Here is an 18,791-nt window from a genome sequence, read left to right as displayed (position 1 = left end):
TTCGGGTATTTTCTACGTCAGATTTCCGACGAAACTCAGGCAGTTAAAAACTCTTTACGGCTTTAAATGCATTCTACGAGTAACTAATCCTAATTTTACCAGATTTACTTTCGGAGGGAGCCGAAATTTCGCTGTCGAATGTACCTACTTAAAGATCCGTAAGTAATATTTATTATGTTAATGAATCACAATAATAAAATCGGGTCCAATGAAGAAGCACTTAACATGTACTTGAAGGTCGAGTGTTAATCAGAGGTTGTTAGTACATCGATAATAATGTTAAGTGTTTACAAGTGACTAAATTCGGACGTATTATTTAGCGCTACATATCTGTTAAATCCTGCTGACGTCAATGACTATCTCCGAACACAAATATAATTTATTTGTAAGTAATATTCAGGGTTTCGTCCTTAACTCAATCACTTGAATGTATACTTCGGATAGCCCACGCCTTGCCGACTGTCTTTGCCGATGGTCGCTGACTGTCGTCGACCGTCGTACTTTGCCAGCGACGCAAGCTTCCACCAATGACCATAGAGGATCATTGCTGACATGAACTGACTCTCGTGTGTTATCTTCTTAATTGGGCAATGAACTCTGTTTTTTTTTTAATTTTTGCGTATTAGAAATCTATTATAACGTGCTTTCAATGAAGAAAAAGAAAATCTACCAAACAGTACTTGGCCAGCGTGTCGGACTAAGGTCTAAATCCTCACGCTCGAAGAAACACTATGGCCAGTTGTGGGAAAGAATCTAGGTGATAGTGATGCTTCGAACTTGTTTTGGACTAACTAAAGAAGTACAAATAAGTAGATAATGTTTAAAGATTTCGTATAATGATACGGTCTTATGGGATATTCATGGCACTGATTCTGCGCTGAATACAATTAGGTACTCACCACATACATACATAATAACAAACGTGATTTTGAATAGATTACGATTTATGGAATATTTTCTTTGAAAAACAATGTCGTTAAAGTACTTGGCGTAAGAAATAACAAGATCAAAAGTTAAAACTGGTGGTTCAACTACAATGCTCCACTACCACATCGCTTTTTGCCTAATAATAGCAGTGTTAAGCGCCAGTGTTCTGTTTTAAAGAGAATGGTAGGGAAAGATAAGATATTTATACGAGGAATTCCAGCCTAGTCCTCAGAGGTAGGTCGGTTAGAAAGGTGTGGTAAGGGAGACATATTTTTCTAAGGCATACCAGCTTAGTCCTCAGAGGTAGCGGCGCATCTGTAGCCGACCTTAGGTAGGACTGCACTAAGGCTCTAGACAGACGGACCGCATTTCAACTGAAATCCAACCGCCGTTTGCAGTTCAATTGCAGTCGTGTCGGGTGGGTATGGTGCAGTTCGGAAGCAGTTGACACGACTACAATTGAGCTGCAATCGGACTGCGCGTTTGGTTTGCAGTTCTATTGCAGTCGTGTCAACTGCATTTAAACTGCACCTGAACTGCAATTTGCCCTAATCGTATCTGGAAATTATTACAAATGTCCATGAGCTGCAATGACACTTACCATCCTACTATCCCTACTAAGTACTAATTAAATCAGTTTAGCTCTGTATGTGGTATGCATACATTCCAATTTACTACTTTTCTTCGAAACAAACAATACACGTTTAGATTCTCAACAAGGTAACCGCACGTCGGTCAGTTATTTCAAAGAATTGAACCTAACAAGAATTACAATTTTTGTTTTCAATAGCTGTTTTGTTAACAAAGTTAAAACAAATATACTTACAGCAGTTGTAGTAACTTAACTATTAGTAAATGTTTATCTCAAAACCATTGGAACGTGAAAATTTTTTTCACGATACAATATTTTTTATCCTAAGTGCATTATGTTATTAAATAAGTATGTAGGTTTTACAATAAGTAGGTAACTAGTACAAAACGTATAAACACATTTTTGGGTCATGTAATAAATTTATAAGTACTTCTTGAAGTAAGATTTTAAAATTTTATTAAACTTATTACTAATAAGCTTATAACGGTTTTTACAATTTCATAGAAACGTTTAAATATGTCCTTTATAACATTTCTAGGAACAATTTTCGCTCAGAAATTAACATTCATAGAACTCTAAACTTAATGTTTTCATTACTCCAGATAATAATGTCCATCAAACTCATAACCAAATTGCATATTGATAAGATATAGATACAAAAAATAAATATGTGAAGTGGAGTGTTGACAAAGTTATCTGTTACGCACACCACAGAATAAAAATATGGTTTGCTTTTTTATTACCTTAGCGTGCATGTGTGAATTTTATTTTATGCCAGTACAGTCACGAACGGAGCATAGCAACCAACTATATAAAATGTTTGCTATGGTCTTCAATGTTTTATTTGCTTAGATTTATCACATCTTATACAATGCAAACATGTTTTTGCCAAAATGTTACCTTACCTTTAAGTATTTAATATTAGGCAAAGAAATGGCACAAAACTTATACAAATAATTACCTAAATATTAAATGATGATTAAAGTATTTTATTATTATTTAAGTATTTTTTCTACCTATCTAATATTAATTTGACGAAATAATTAATAAAGAAATTAATCCAAAACTGTTTAATTGTTAAATCAGTGTTTTATCATAGTAAAAGTATGCAACCAAACATATTAAAAAATGAAAAATATTAATAGTAAAGTACTTTTTTAATTTATTGATATGTATAAACTAAAAGACAGACAAATCCAATGTATGAGACAGTGTGGTGTCAGCGGTCGCGAACGAGTTCAGGGTTCCGTAGACAGCCGGGCGCTGCTACAGGTCGCTGCTCGCAATGCTAAAGGTGACGTACAGAAGCGCCCTCTATCAAACTCAATGGGGGAAATTAGCATTTTTTATTAAATAGACACGTCTTAATACTCAGAAATACAATTAAAATAAATGTATTAAAAATACAACATGAAACAACAGCATCATTGTTTTTTTTATTGTAACGTCAGTGAAAAATGACTGCCGTGTGCGAATAATAATGAATGAAAATAGATATTTTGTACAATACATTATCTAAGAACATAAGTGTCAAGCGGACGTGAAGTCCACCTGATGTTATGTGGTAGCTGTAACCAATGGGATTTCGTAATTCTCAAATTCTATTTCTTATAAACCCCTGCCTGAAATTTTCCGCAGAAAAGAGACAAGCAAGTTTATCTTATTTCTCCAAAATAGCAATACTAACTTATATCGTTATAATTAATAAGACGTCTATGACTTAGTAACATCCGCGCCAAACTGCTAGTCCGCTCTGAAGTTATTGCGGGCAGGTGTAGTCATACAACTTGCTATGGCGACGCGGCTCATTTCTATATTCAGAGCGGACTAGCAGTTTCGCGCGGCCTATACCTACCACATCAAAATTTACATACAACCTAAATTCTTTGATTCTAATAAAATTTCCATTTGTCACTTCAAAAGTCAATAAAAATTTCTTCATTCAAATCCAAATACCTATAAATAGTGAAAAACACGTGTAAATGAACTCAATATGAAATAATGGCCAAAAATTGTCGGCCATTACGCGCAACGCATAGATATTTCTGTTCTATTTTCAAAGAAAACCGCGATGGACGTCAGCGGGGAAAGCGTTCTGTTCAAGGAAGTGAGAAATGTTTGCCAAATTTATTTTTATACCTGACCCGCCAGATATCGGTTCCTGATTGCAAAACTAATTCCGCTAACAGATGGCCGTTTATAATAATATGTCTCGTATCGTAGAAAACAGTTTATAAATAGATTTTCATATATAGATGCATCGATATACTACTAATAAAGACGAAAATGTCATTGTATAGATGATATGCTTATCGTTCATATTTCTTTATAAGATTGGAGTAGCAAGCGAGACGTCCATGGACATCTGTGGTCAACAGATACTACACGAGCCGGTCACATAAATGCCACTCTGGAGTTAGTACCAGTACCTACCTATATGTCTAAGCCTCAGATATTAAACGATAAGCCTAATATATACATGTCAATATGTTGTACCTAGCCTTGATCTACGAACAAACAACATTTTATTATGTGATACCAGATCGGTATAAATCGTAAACAAGCTCTTTCAAACGTCAATCCAAGAAATGACGGATCGGAAAGGAGAAAATCATGTTATATTGTGAATGTCATGATTGAGTGAAACCAATGGAAATAAAAGATACGCTGTGGAGATAAGCGTTGATTCTCTGACGTATTTTTGTAATTATAATTCTATCTTCATTAGATATAATAGATTATAGATAGAGCCAATACAAAACAAGTTTCAGAATACATAGTCTAAGAATAGCAAAAAGTGAACGATGTATATGGTGTAGATTGTAACAATAGGCCTAAATAACTATGTGTTAATTACTGGTAATAGTTTATTTTTATGCAGATTAAGTAATTTTAAAAATATAAATTTCGCTTCATAGAAAATATCAAAATCATTACAAATTTAAAAATTCTATAATAATTAATCGAGTAAATTAAATATTTCTCACCAGGTGACGTTAGTAGCGTTTATATGTTTGGCAATTTTTTCCGTGTATAAACGGTATAGTCCGCCTAAAACTACTAGTCCGCTCTGAACATAGAAATGAATCGCGTCGCCATAGCAAATTGTATGACTACACCTGCTAGAAACAACTTCAGAGCGGACTAGCAGTTTGGCGTGGACTATACCTACAGTAGAAGCAAATTTTGCTTAATCTCTTACAGACTACTCTGTCTTTGTCATAAGGGACTCAAGGGGCCCGTAACAGGGCCTTGACTTCGGTAGGCCCCGTTAGTCCAATATATATTCGTTTGGACGTACATGTACATGTATCTACTCGTATACACGTGTATTATTAGAGGCCCCGAATTCTTCCGTGCGAAGTGGCCTCATCATTCCTAATGACGGCTCTGCTTACAGAAAAAAAATGCTATTAGATTACTAATAACTCATGCATCATTCCGAAACAAACCTATCCTTAAATACAATATGAGTGTAGGTACTGGGAGCTGAAATCAGCCCTGACCGACTTAGGTACTAGTCTCGAGCCTCAACAAGCCTCAACCGTCCTTAGATCGCTAATTGATGACGATAGAAACAACAACGCACAAATAAATACTCTTCGATAAATAAACAAGATTTATGTACACCATCTCGATTGAATACTGTATGTTATAGTATAGAAGTATTTTATAATTAATAAACGAGCATGCCGTCCATAGGATGGTAAGAAGCAACTGCGGCTCACGGACATCAACCTCAAATAAAATTTGCGTCCTCCTTAACGACAGCCATAGAGGCGCCATAGATTAGTAAAGACTACTCACTCCTAACAAGAAAATGTAACCACTTTTGACAATTGAAATTGTCACTGTCATCTATTTTCGTGTTTGAAAAATACGTAAATGCTCTAAAAACTACATTTTTTTAATAAATGTAGTTTTTAGAGCATTTACGAATGTAACGATGTTTTTCCGCACTTTTTCTTCGATTTCGTGTTTCTGCACCACCTAACTGCGCATGTCGTCATTGGTCCGTGTAAATTACACCATGACAGCCATTAAATGGCTGACAGAATTGTCAGCCATTTAATGGCTTCCTTCAATTACAAGGCGGTGAGATATCTATACTTACTTATCTATGAGAGGCGTAAATGACTCTCTCTTTCACACAGAAACCACACCACAGAAAACAGTAATAAAATTCATATTATATCTCTTAAATGTAATATACATATTATTAAGTACTTATTGTGTGTTGTGCACAAAAGCACACAATTATCGTGTCAGCCTACAAAAATAGCATGTATTCAACAACAAACTACAACAATCTAGAAACATCTCTCACCATTACCAAGGTAACTCGCAAGCAAACCTCTCCTGATAAACAAGGTATGTATTAACGTTAGATATATAATGCTATATCCTCTCGACGGAGCGACAACCGACCGTGACCGCGATGCGACGGCGACCTCACTCCGCTAGCTGCATCACTTACATAACAATGGTAGTGGTGCTTCACTTGATGTCGCATATTGGTAACTTTTTATTTAGTAACGACCTGTATCCCAAGTTTCAGTCGCGTTTGAAAGAGCAAGATTTCGTTAGTTTTAACTTTTTGGCACGGCGCGAAATCCAAACTATTTTTCTCAAATAAAAGTAGCTTAGTTACTATATTCAGTGCGTATAGTCCGCGCCAAACTGCTAGTCCGCTCTGAATATAGAAACTAGTCGCGTCGAGTAACAAATTGTAGATATTAGCGGGACGAAGACTACGCGGGACCCCTCCAGGCACCCGTCCGCTGCCCGCTCTCGCCCACGGGTACATAGCTGTTTTAGTATGCCCTTACGTGGCTACGGAACATACTCGTATGCTTGTAGTTGCACGCAACAACTTTAGACCGGACTAGCAGTTTGGCGCGGATTATACTTATAAAATTAATTAACTGACACAGTAAATCCTGTAAAATTTATTCAGCCGTTTAGGAGATAAGCCGATAAGTTTAGGACAAACAGACAGACAAACATTTTCATGTTTATAAGTACCGTATATACTCTCATATTGCATTTAGTAAAAGCTGCTATTTTGATATTAAAAACAACCACTTAAATTTTATTTATTTGTAATATGTATATGTTGAAGACGAAATCCACCCACCGCCTGGTCACCTACATTTGATCAATTTATAATTAAAGAGCAGAACTCCACCTGAAGCCTTGATGATATTGTGCGAGTTTACTAGCTGCTAACCGGCAAATTCACTGTCTGCGACTTAGTAGTAGTTTGCCCAGTAGTCGTATTCACTTGCTAACAGATTATAAACAATCTACGAGAAAAGTTCTGTTCAAAAACGGACTATTTTGTCTGCTAGATACTCGTTGACTGGGTATACTAGCCATGTGTCATAAATACTATAGATCTAGCTGAAAGTATCTATTTCACAACAAGCGATTAAAACTCTCTTGCTAGTTGCACGCTTTTAAACCGTAAGATAAATATTTTCGTATTTGCCAAATATATTCCAATGGGTATATTGGATACCTACACATACCTTACAACATTTACGTCAAGTGACGCCCCACCATTACCAAAACAAGGTACATTGCATGGCTTACAACTAACGATGCCATTTACTAAGGTTGAAAAACTGGAGCATTATAAAACGCCTTTAGTGACTCTCGGTGATAGTCTCTACTCTACCAGGGCCGCTTTAGGCCATGCAGGAGCCCTTAGCATAAAGAGTTTTCAGTCACTTTAGAGTTTAGATACAAGAATAAACAATGTGTATGAAATTATGACTTGTTATTATATTATTTATTACTGAAAATCATTACTTGTTATTATTTACTAGAGCGAAACTAAGCAGTAAAATTACTTTTACAAACTATTTTTAATAATTTAGGTACTTACTGAAGAATTAATTTCGAAAATATTTGCTACGAATTTTCATGTTTTTTTTTCGCAGATGCTCTCATAGTTTAGTTAATGTTTCTTAATTCTGACTGCTTTTTGTTCTAACATTTATGTTTTCGAAGAATGTCTATTGTATTGTACAGAACTATACATTATTTTCATAATGGCAATAACCGGAATTGATCTTGGATTTAAATATTCCATTATAAAAACCTACGCAGAGACCGCCTATAGTTAAGTTGATCGCATTGAGATTAGAAAATGCCTAAACCTGAACTTAAATAATCAAATGCTTCAATAAATAGTGTATTGTGCCTTAATCTCAAATATTCTGTAGGTAGAAAGCGTGGGTGCTATGCCGTTGGTGTTATGCATTGAATTGACCTAATAAATAAAAAGTGAATCGAGATTACTATTCAGAAAAAATATTTGGATTTAATTTTGCGTATTTTAAGATGTCAAAACAAAAAATGTTCGTCTATTATTTTGAGGCGGTAGAACCCTTTATGGCTCGACTCCGGCAGCACCACCGCCACACCTGTTCCTGCCTAATAACAGCAATGTTAGGCGCTGCTGTGTTCTGGTTTGAAGGGTATGGTAAGGGAGACAGACTTTTCCGAGGCGTTCCAGCTTAGTCTTCAGGGGTAGCGGCGCATCTGTGGCCGACCTTAGGTAGGAATATCTAATCCTATCTGGGGTTGATTGCAGATGTCCATGGGCGGCAGTAGCCACTTGCCATCAGATGGACTGCATGCTCGTCTGCTACTCCTATATTATAAAAATAAGTATTATTATTTTTTAGTTTTAGCTACTTAATTAACAAAACGACATTGCTGAAATTTTCTTGCCGGCGACTGAACGTTGATTTCAAAGAATCCCATATTTTTCTTCTATCTTTCATGCGGGGCTTAAAATCATTCCATATTGCGCTCTCGTGGTAGCTAAGATAAATTTCTCAAGTGTTAAATCTATGAATATTGAGTAGCAAAAAGGTTCGCGGACATGTTTGAAATATTATTTCTATAGGCGCGTATAATATTTAATTAGTAAATAGGTAGGTAAGATCGTAAGTGTTACACAAATAAGACAAATTTTCATTTTTGTAAGGTTCGATAATAAAAATAACAGCGTTCCTAGAGTATCTTACATTTTACGTTTTGTAATTACAAGGAAAATACGTGTAATAAATACCTTCCCTTGTTGCTCTAAAATATTTAGTCGGATTCAGAATTAAATCAAAGTAGTCAGATATTTTATTCCCCCGTAGTACTATGACGACCCGCGTGGCGGAGCGGCCACCATACCGGTCTGACGCGCAAAGGGTCCCGGGTTCGATCCCCGGCCAGACAGATATCTAAATGATGAATTTAGATTTCTGTGTCTGGGTTTGGGTGTTTGTGTCTATGTGTGTGCCCATGGCACCTACGACAGGGAATCCTAGTGTGGGGCTGTGAGTGTAGAAAGTGTTTATTTATTTATGAACCAAATCTTCACGAGAACGGAGACCGGGCCCAACTATCTAATACCTACTAGAAAAATGCAACCCAGAGGTCAAAGACCTACTCAAAACATTTATTCACAATTGAAGGGCTCGAGATTTTTCCTTTAATTTAAATTATGCATGTAAGCTGGCTTGGAACTCGTTGTCATGCGCTTGGGATCGCCTGATGTTATTAACACAAGGATCGATGCATTATTTATACAACTTCGTCTCATCAGAAACATCTGTGGTAATTTGCAAGAACATTGAGTTCTTCTAAGGAAGTGTTTAAAATATCTAATCCAAGATGGAACATGTCTGAATATATTTGTAAAAGATACATCTGAACATTTCTGAATATACATGTAAAAGATATTTGCAATCCGTGACAAAAAAATGATTAAAAGCGATTTTCGTAATACAAATCTGTAAACAGAATTTCTCAAACTGTAAGAAAATTACACTTTACTATTAGAGCAGCTCATTAGAATATTATATCCATGCACTAGTAAAATACAAGTACGAAATTAAATATTTATTTTAAAACTTGGATTTAAAAAAAATACATGAGAAAGAAATATTTTCCTTGTGTCTGAGCGTCATAAATCAATCAGTTGTCATTTTGAAAACCCTTCCTACATAAAATTAAGATAATTCTATTAGCCACTGTGCCAACTGAACTCATGTCGAACTAGTTATTAGCAGTTAAATTACTAACCAACATATTTCACAACAGCCAAAATATTTATAAATGAAAACACGGAAATCTACAATATTATCTATATTGTTCATTTCTTCCGTTTTTTCATGTTTTTATAATTTCAAGAGAATATAATATCATAATATAATATTATAAGAGTAGGTATAAACTATAACGCAATAGATATATTAAGTAAAATAAATATTTTCATAGTAGATTAAGGTAGTAGGTATAAAACATATTTTATATGCCTAGTGCTCAGTAATTTCTGAAGATAGCAGAAACCCATGAACGGGAACTTTAATAGACTGAACACCTTGTAATGATGACTTTTATAAAAGGTATAAATTAATTATAGGTAGACCAGGTACGTATGCAGATTAGGATTTTGGTACCTACTGCTATTGGTAAGAGCCCTCTGAGTTAGGTACAGCCACTTTAATAATCCAAGCCAGTAATCCATGTAGGTACCTAATATCCATTTACCGTTAACCGACTATTTTTTACCGTTAAAGTAGTCTACAAATATGCCAAATTAAATTATTTTCCTGCCAACCCTAGTACAAGAAATATTTACGTAGAGTGTTGCTTTGTACGTCCTGCCAAGATTACCAAAGCAGTCTGTTTTCCGAAAGCAAATTCTCAGAAAAATATTTAAAACACTTTTTTTTTCAGAATTATGATGGTTGACCGAGGCGTTAGAAGGTCAATGGCATTGACCCTATGAATTCCCGATTAGACCGACCGAATAAATATCGGAACATTATACAGTACCCAAGGAAATCAATTGTTTATTTTAAAATGATTTATTACCCACTGCACGCTTGCGTTTGTATGGGTAAGCACCCGGTCATAAATCATTTAAATTAAGCATTGTCTGAAAAATTATGTTACGTATCTACATATAAGCTTATTTCATGTCGTAAGTACCTACTAATATTATTATTTTGTTTATTTCAGTGGCATACGTACCGTATTTATATTTTTATGGTTTTGGTAATAATATAAAAGGCATAATAAAGTATTTTCAAGTATAAATAAGACAATATTTATTAGATCTCAGTGCAATAATTATAAATCACGTAATAATAAAAATGACTTTTTGGCCAATTCACATTGGTATTAAAGTATCAATGTTAAATTACCATTTATTACGATATATTTTGGCACTAAAAATATTTTATCTTTTCTGGCTCTATTCAATCGATTTAAAAACTTTAATACGTCACAGCCACAGAGTATAACATTCTCTATTTACTTGCAAAATATGACAACACTGGACAATTTATTTTTATTTAGTCTGTGTAATAGTTTAGATGTCACTGCTGTCAATAAGTCAAAACTGGAAAATCGAATCGCGTTATTATCTGTGCGAAGCGTTGCATATTACAGGATTCCTGGAATTTGCAATGTATTTCCTAACTTTACTTTAAAGTTCCATGGAAACGCGAACAAACTTTTTGAAAGTATACTTTTGGGGTTCAGGAGATAATCTTTGTTGATATATTGAATACGTGTTCAGTCATTATAGTTAGGGAATTAGGTTAGCGGGTTTGCACTTGTCAACGTAGAGTTTATCAACAGTTTTAAATGAACAGTGAGAAGAGAAATGCGCGTGGTAGAGGTCGAGGTCGGGGGCGTGGGCGCGGCCGCGGCAGGGGTAGAGGCCGGGGCAAGAAGGTGCCCAAGGTTATGTCATCTGACGAGGAAGACTGTTCGGTGGAAGAAACCTCTCAGGAGGCGGAAGACGTTCCTGAGGAGATTAAAGAAGAGAGCGAACAAGCAGAGCCACCTAAACGTATGTTATCGCATCCGTAACGGTTATTAACTGTTAATGTTATTTATAACTTGTTATCAAAGTGTCAACAACATTATGGGTATTCTTTATCTGTTCTCTTTTCTATATTTTCTACCCACAAGGATTGAGTAGAATGAGTCAGGAGTTGTTGCAAATATTAGTTGTGTTGTTATCATAGGCCATATTTTCTTTAGGTGGCAAGAATGTGTTTAAACTTCATATTTATGTTATTTTATATCAAAAAGCTAAGTTATTGATGACTTGTAAATATTTTTTCTAAATCTGTGTGGCCCTAAACTTGTATTATGGGTAGCAAAATTTTGTTGCAATATAAATGAATTTTGACCTGATTCATGTGATGCATTATGCTACACTAAACAACTAAGGTGTGTGCAAATTGATCTGGCCTAAACTATGTACATTTATGAATGGTGATATATTGGAGAATAAAACAAGTTCACAGATATTGTAAATGTTATAAAATCATTAATGACTTGAAAATGAGCAAAACTGACTAACCAGTAAAAGTACATAAATATGAAATAAATAATCTTATTAGATTCTTCATATAATTTAAAGTAATACTGAGTTTTTTTCACATGTAATATTAAATTATAGAACCAAAACAAAATGAAGTGACTTATTTTACAAAATAAGTCAATTTCTTCACAGTTGAGGTCCCGTCAGATATATCTCAACTGGAGGCCCCAGTGTTCACGACGCTGCAGCGCGGGCCACCCGAGCCAATGCTGCGTCTAGACTGGAGCCACCGAGCAACCCTCATAGGGGAGAAAGTCCTCAACCCCATGATCTACTGCTGTGATATTTGTTCAAAACCTATCCTTATTTATGGACGAATGGTAAGAATATGTGTAAAAATCTATATTGTAATATATACATATAAAAACTCATAGTAATTCTGCAAAGTGCCTGATTTTAAATAATAGTAAAAAAAATAAACATTTACATTCACATTGTTGACATCCATAAATTCTTAGTGTGTTAGTAAATGATCACTGATCACCTGATATAAATTGAATACAGCCTGTAACTTTTTTAACTTAAAAAATGTATACATTCCCTACAAAACTTATTTTTTCAGATACCATGCAAACATGTGTTTTGTTTATCTTGTGCGAGATCTGATCATACACACTGCCCTAGGTGTAGGGAAAAGGTAATATCATTAAAATACATTTTACTTTAAAACTGAATTAACCAATTTGTTTATGAACTTCATTAAATGCTATTAAAATGATTTTTAATATTAACCTTTATATACCTACGCTTTAACATGCTTGTCCTATTTTCATAACCACTAGGTTAGTTCACACAATATTCTAGCGAAGAAAAGCTTCATTTACATAATACTAAGGTATATAAACCATAAAGCCTTAAGAACTTACATCTAATAACTTACATTTCAGGTATTAAGAGTTGAACAAACTGGCTTGGGCACAGTGTTCATGTGCACACATTCCGGAACTAGATATGGGAATACTGGATGCAGGAGGACTTATCTTTCACAGGTAAATATCCATAATCAACATTATTAAAAAGTTTTAAAAGATGGGTGTGTTTATTTGCATTATGCTAAAGTATAAAAACCAGTTTGTAAAATGTTCATCATTGTATTTGTGTCGGATAACCTAAAAATATGTGAACAATAGTAAACAGAGTTATGGGAGAACTCTGTTTACCATTGTTCAAAACTACTTTACGTATTACATAGCTACAAATGAAATACTTTTTCCTGGAAAGCTATAATATTTTATTATAAAAATAACAATGGTTAATTGCACATTTTTTTTATTTTCAGAGAGACTTGCAGGCACATATAAATCACAGGCACGTGTCTTCAGGCGCGGAAAACAAGCCGGAATCCGATGCATCTCCATCCGTAGCTATTGTGAAGCCTTTGTCGGTATGGATTTGTTATAGAATTATTTATGGTTCCTCTTTTTTAACTATAATGGTCATAATAAAAACATATTCACAATACTAGGAAATGCATTGGAATAAGATTTTACAATAAGGGAGCATTTTGAAAGTAAAAATAAAAAGGTGGTAGGTTCGGTATACTAAAAATAAATTAAAGTTGAATATTAAAGGGATACCATACAACAACAAGCCATACAATAAGCTGGAATTTTTGGCATTGTTTATGTATCATTCATCATTGCCCCAATGCTATCTATTGTTGTGTCATATAACTAAGTATTGTTGAAAATAATATAATATATGAATAAAAATAAGTTAATTATTTGGTGGTATGAAAGCCTCCATGTGCGAGTTCGACTCGTACATGGCGAATTATTTGAAGAAAATGTCATTGCCGCCGTCAAAATATAAATGTTTGTGTGTAGGTGGGCGGTGCGGCGGCGAGTGGTGGCGCGGGCGACCCGCGCGCGCACGCGCTGGCGGCGGAGCGGCCGCGCGCGCGCACCAACCTCATCACCGTGCCCATACACGACCAGACCGACTCGCACGCCTACTACAACTACTATCAGGTACCGTTTCAACCAACTTTATGTTGTACTATTGGGCAATGCTCTTACACGTGCATTTCTGGTCTCTCCCGTGCAGATGGGGACGCTTAAAGCGTACTTTACATTAGCGCCATATTACTCCAATGCCAGTTAGTGGAGAATGTATGAGTTATTAACCATACCATGTTAGGTGTTTTCAAATCCTAAATTATTTCGGTCAAAATAGACATAAAAATTGTAATAGGACAGGCAAAGGTGAAAAATATAAGATTAAGTTTTGTTATAAAATTGATCAGTGAAAAATTATAGATTGGAGATTATGGAATTATCTACAAAAAGTGTTCTTATACATCTTTACTTACTAACCATCGCTCCTGAGATACAGTGATTCAAAAAGTAAATAAATCATATTCTTCAAAACATGCACACACTTTCGCACTTTATGTAGAAGCAATAATAGCCTGAAATTCTCGTTCTATCATATTATATGGTTATTATCTATCCACAGGCCCCACAGCCGGTGCCGCCGCCCGCGCTGCCGCCGGTGTCGTCGGTGGCCGTGCTGCACAGCCTGAGCGTGCCGCCGCCCTACTACGCCGCCGCGCCCTACGCCACCCCGGCACCTGCGCCGTACGCACCGCCCGGTATGGATGCTTAAAGTATATGCTTAAAGTAACTAAAGAACATGCATTCCGCTTGATGGTAACTGGTCACATCCGCCGGTTATCCCACCGTCCAAGTATGACTGTAACTAATTCCACATAGATCTCTATCTGTATGGAATGGTAAAACCGCTTCAGTCTTACCTTCCACGCATTGCCGCTCCTGTGGACTAAGATGTTAGCCACATATGAAATGTAACTGATAATGAATGTAGCATTGAGAAACAATATTTGTTTCACCACCTTTCAAAAAAAATTTTAAACATAAACAAATAATCTTATATTGATATGTACAGATACAAATAATTTCAATGTTCTTTAACCCATGCTTTAAAGTATTACGAAACAAATTTGTCAGAAACAATTTATTTAATGGCTACTACAAGTTCCACTCACCTTAACAAATATTTCATTGCAAAAACCTAACCTTTATACAATTTACAGGTGGTACAATGACAACGAACGTGGCGGGCGTATCCCCGATGCCAACAGTTCCAATGGGCCCCGTGAGTGGCCTGAGCGACTCTACTCGCTGGCCCGACGGCGCCTACCAACCGCCCGGCGTGCCCGTGCCCCAGTGGCCACAGAACCAACACCACTACTACAGATAGCGGCTGTACCACGGGGGGTGGTACGAGGGTACGGGCATACCCTAGAGCAACGCTCAGTGAAACTCCCCTAATGGATTACAAAATTCTGTATTAGTATGCTGACTTCAATTTCTCCCGGTTAACAGTGTTTCTCAAATGCAGATTAGTGTTATCTTTATCGAAGCAAGGAATTACGAAATTCAGTGAAATGTGTGGAATTTCATAGTCTTTACAGTGTAAGTGTGTCTCAAGTGCAGATCAGTGCAACAATGTTCTCAAAGTGCAGCAGATAATCAGTTTTTTTATGATATTTGTGTGCTGGAGTGAACAGCGTATGTGTGGCATACATGACAGCAGGTCAGGGCAGCAATTCTCAAAGTGCAATCTATGAGTAAGTGCAGTCAGTGAAACTCAAATATCTTAAAGTGAAGTTAATTAGTTCAGTTAATGAGTGATGTGAAAAATGAGATAATGTAAAATATAATTTGTTTATTAGGAATTTGTTGTGAAGTTGTGATTTTAATAATGGCTGTATGTAGACTGCTCGTCACTTCGATGTTAGCATAATATGTCTCGTCTAAGCTTAACATCACATGAATAATTATGTATTAGGCAACAAAATGGACTGTAAGTTGTAGTTAGACTATATTCTACTTTTAAGGCTTCATTTAGACCTACAGACATAATGTGTCAGTCGTAAAAAGTATTTTCTTAATTACACAATGCATATTATCATATTTATTTCCAACTCAATACAGCTGTGCCTGTCAAAATATGGTATAGAAATGTATTATAATGTCTGAAACATTCAAAGTCTGTAGATGTGAATATAGCCTAATTCTTAGAAAATATATTTTTCATTATTCAATAAACTCTTCCATGATACAATAATATTAGACATACTTGTAGCTAAAGGCAAAGTTCAATGTAATTAATAATTCATAATAATTTGTTTTGATTTATTTGAGTTCTTTGCATTTATATAATAGGAAAACGAAGATTAATCATAAATTTATCTGTATGTGAAAAACAGTTTTTATTGAGGAAATCTTAAATGGTACACAGAATAATAATATCCATCTTTTTTTAACAGTTTGCCACTGTTGTGAATGATGAAAATTATTTTGCTGATTAAGATTTAAGATTTCTTTAATAAACAAATGTTTTTATCAACAAACAAATTTTTTACTGTTTTTCGGTTTCCGTAATATTATCAACTAAATATTTTGCAAGAAGACAATACAAGTGTTCCTTTACATACCCCCATGTCAATGGTTATTGTTTAAATAATAGAATTTGTGTTGCAATGAAATAGCAGAATTGTTTCTTTGTTGTTCTGTTTTTCAATGTTTAATGAACTTCATTTGGTAATGTTTGTTGAAGAATGATTCATTTGTAATTAATACTTAATAAAATAGTAGTATATCCTTAGGTGTTCAACAATATCACGTCAAAAAAGTAATAAATCAATTAGATAGCAAAGAATTATCGAGTAATTTGCATAATGCTTTATTAGTATTCACTAACATATCTTTAGCAACTAAAGTGTGTGAGCTGATAAACCTCTGGTACAGTTCAATCACAATTAGACGACAGTACCAATATAGCTCCCTGAAATACCTCTATAGGATATTCCTATTAGTTCATAGAATATAAAAAATATGAAGACCCAGAAATTAATGTGTATGAAACATCCTATACTCAAAAAGACTGCCATATTATAACTCATGTACTAAGTTAAGTATATCAGTGTATTAAGCGCTACTTTAATTTCTGACCTACAGTACAGTCAGCAAAAATGTATTTTGTTAATAGTATTAGGTGTTACTTTGCGGTAATCCATGCACATATCCTGGAAGTTAGGGTGGCATACTGCATGGTTTAAAATATATACCATCATACACATTGGATTGTTGCAAAGTAGTTTATCCTTACTTATAAAAATATATGTGTACAAAGCGTGGAGTCAGCATATTTTTAATATTCTAAACTATCATTATGCATAATTTAAAAGTGATTTTTTTCAAAGTAGAGATAAATATTTTAGCTTGTTTAATATACTAGATTTTGATGTATATATTATTTTCTTGATTATAATTGATTACAAGAAAGACTTATAATGTTATTTATTTAGTTTTCTTGTCCCTTATTATAAGGACTTTTCTCCAATATGAAATGAATCATACTTTATTTAAATTTACTATGTATACACTACTTATTGTTATACATTTGTATGTTATATTAGTTGATAGTAGATGTAAATATTTAAAGGTTTAATTAATTGAATAATTTTGCTTCATACTTAGTAACATTTAACAAAATTACTGTATATTTTTGCATGTTAAGTAGTTATCTAACAAATTATTACTCTGTAATAAATAAATTGTAAACATGAACATCTCACTTATAAATTTTTGGGGCTGAAATAAAGATAAATCTTGTTACATACATGTTTTAAAATCAGAAAAACTTAGTTAATATACAATATAGTCATTTACTAAAATGTAAAATATAGCTATTTTCACATGTGTACAGGCCTATATATATGTATACACATAGTAAAGATGTAGCAGAAAATGTATAGATGGTTGTTGCATTCATACTAATGAATTACTTTCTACATAAATAATATGTATTAGCAACTGCATGGATAGCAATATAAAAACAAGTTTACACCAATTACACCGTCCATGATGTCATAATAATGTACTTAAATAAAGTAATGTGCAATTGATTAAATATATTTAGAGAGTAGTTTATAATTACACAGATGATGTATCGGCCTCCTAATTTGATCCCATTGAAGCCCCAAATACTCATAATCTATGGTATATTCATTGTTCATATCATTTCGTTTTTTCAATTTTCATCAAGTGATTCTTCTTTAAAATACTGAAATGTGTTCTTCCTTGTAACATTTTGATACCTCCTCGTATATTTTGAAAAAGTCCAGTAATCTTGATATGTTAAATTGACTGAACTATGTGTAAATTGATAAGTAGAAAATGGAATAAAAACATAATATGGTGATTGGGTATTATTTATTTAACACTAATCAATATCAATAATTAATTATAATTATATATTTACAACATCGCCCCATTCACGCGCCAACAACTGGACACCATCAACAAATGCATAATTTGCAAAAATATTTACTTTACTTACATCACCCTCAACAATTAAAAATACAACATACTGAAAAATACACTATCGGACTGTTAAAGGAAAAACGATTAATACTAACGTAATGTACAGGTTCACAGTTCCATTGCAGAAATTCTAAATTCGTTATAAATAAATGCGTGTCATATTTGAAGTAGTTGAACCTCACTTGGTCTTGCAAATGGTATAGTCTGCGTAAAACTGCTAGTCCGTTCTGAATACAGAAATGAATCGCGTCGTCAAATTGTATGGCTACACCTGCTCGCAGAAGAACTTCAGAGCAGACTAGCAGTATGGCGCGGTCTATAACTATTCGGAAATGTATTCCTGCATACAAATGTTTATAATAAGCGTTACATATTGAGCTCTACAGATTGTAGAGGTTGCCATACTCACACATACACGCACGACAATGTATAGAATCAAATCCGGTTTCAACAAAGCACTATCAAGTGCTATATGATGAAGAATAAACTCATCGCATTTTATAAACTT

At 34.5% G+C, this 18,791-nt stretch overlaps 1 protein-coding gene across 1 annotated transcript; it reads left to right on the top strand.

Annotated features, from left to right (window-relative positions):
- Positions 1–10,910: 10,910 nt before the first annotated feature.
- On the top strand, positions 10,911–18,161 carry Hakai (E3 ubiquitin-protein ligase Hakai). Its single transcript, XM_073084725.1, has 8 exons — positions 10,911–11,390; positions 12,063–12,250; positions 12,493–12,567; positions 12,818–12,919; positions 13,210–13,314; positions 13,757–13,900; positions 14,388–14,523; positions 14,986–18,161. Exons 1-8 carry the CDS (start codon positions 11,183–11,185, stop codon positions 15,150–15,152), a joined length of 1,125 nt encoding a protein of 374 aa, XP_072940826.1. The 5' UTR covers positions 10,911–11,182; the 3' UTR covers positions 15,153–18,161.
- The last annotated feature ends 630 nt before the right edge of the window (positions 18,162–18,791 follow it).

This window comes from Epargyreus clarus, unplaced genomic scaffold, assembly GCF_041222505.1.
Source record: "Epargyreus clarus isolate Ecla_fem2 unplaced genomic scaffold, WU_Ecla_fem_2.2 ptg000021l, whole genome shotgun sequence".
Taxonomy (NCBI): domain Eukaryota; kingdom Metazoa; phylum Arthropoda; class Insecta; order Lepidoptera; family Hesperiidae; genus Epargyreus; species Epargyreus clarus.
This window is presented reverse-complemented; position numbering and strand designations above follow the sequence as displayed.

Bases quoted from the DNA above. Each gene is read 5' to 3' on its own strand.
- Hakai (XM_073084725.1), top strand. From the start codon at position 11,183: ATGAACAGTGAGAAGAGAAATGCGCGTGGTAGAGGTCGAGGTCGGGGG. The intron at 13,901-14,387 runs GTACCGTTTCAA...ATCTATCCACAG, and splicing joins CCTACTACAACTACTATCAG to GCCCCACAGCCGGTGCCGCC. The intron at 14,524-14,985 runs GTATGGATGCTT...TACAATTTACAG, and splicing joins TGCGCCGTACGCACCGCCCG to GTGGTACAATGACAACGAAC.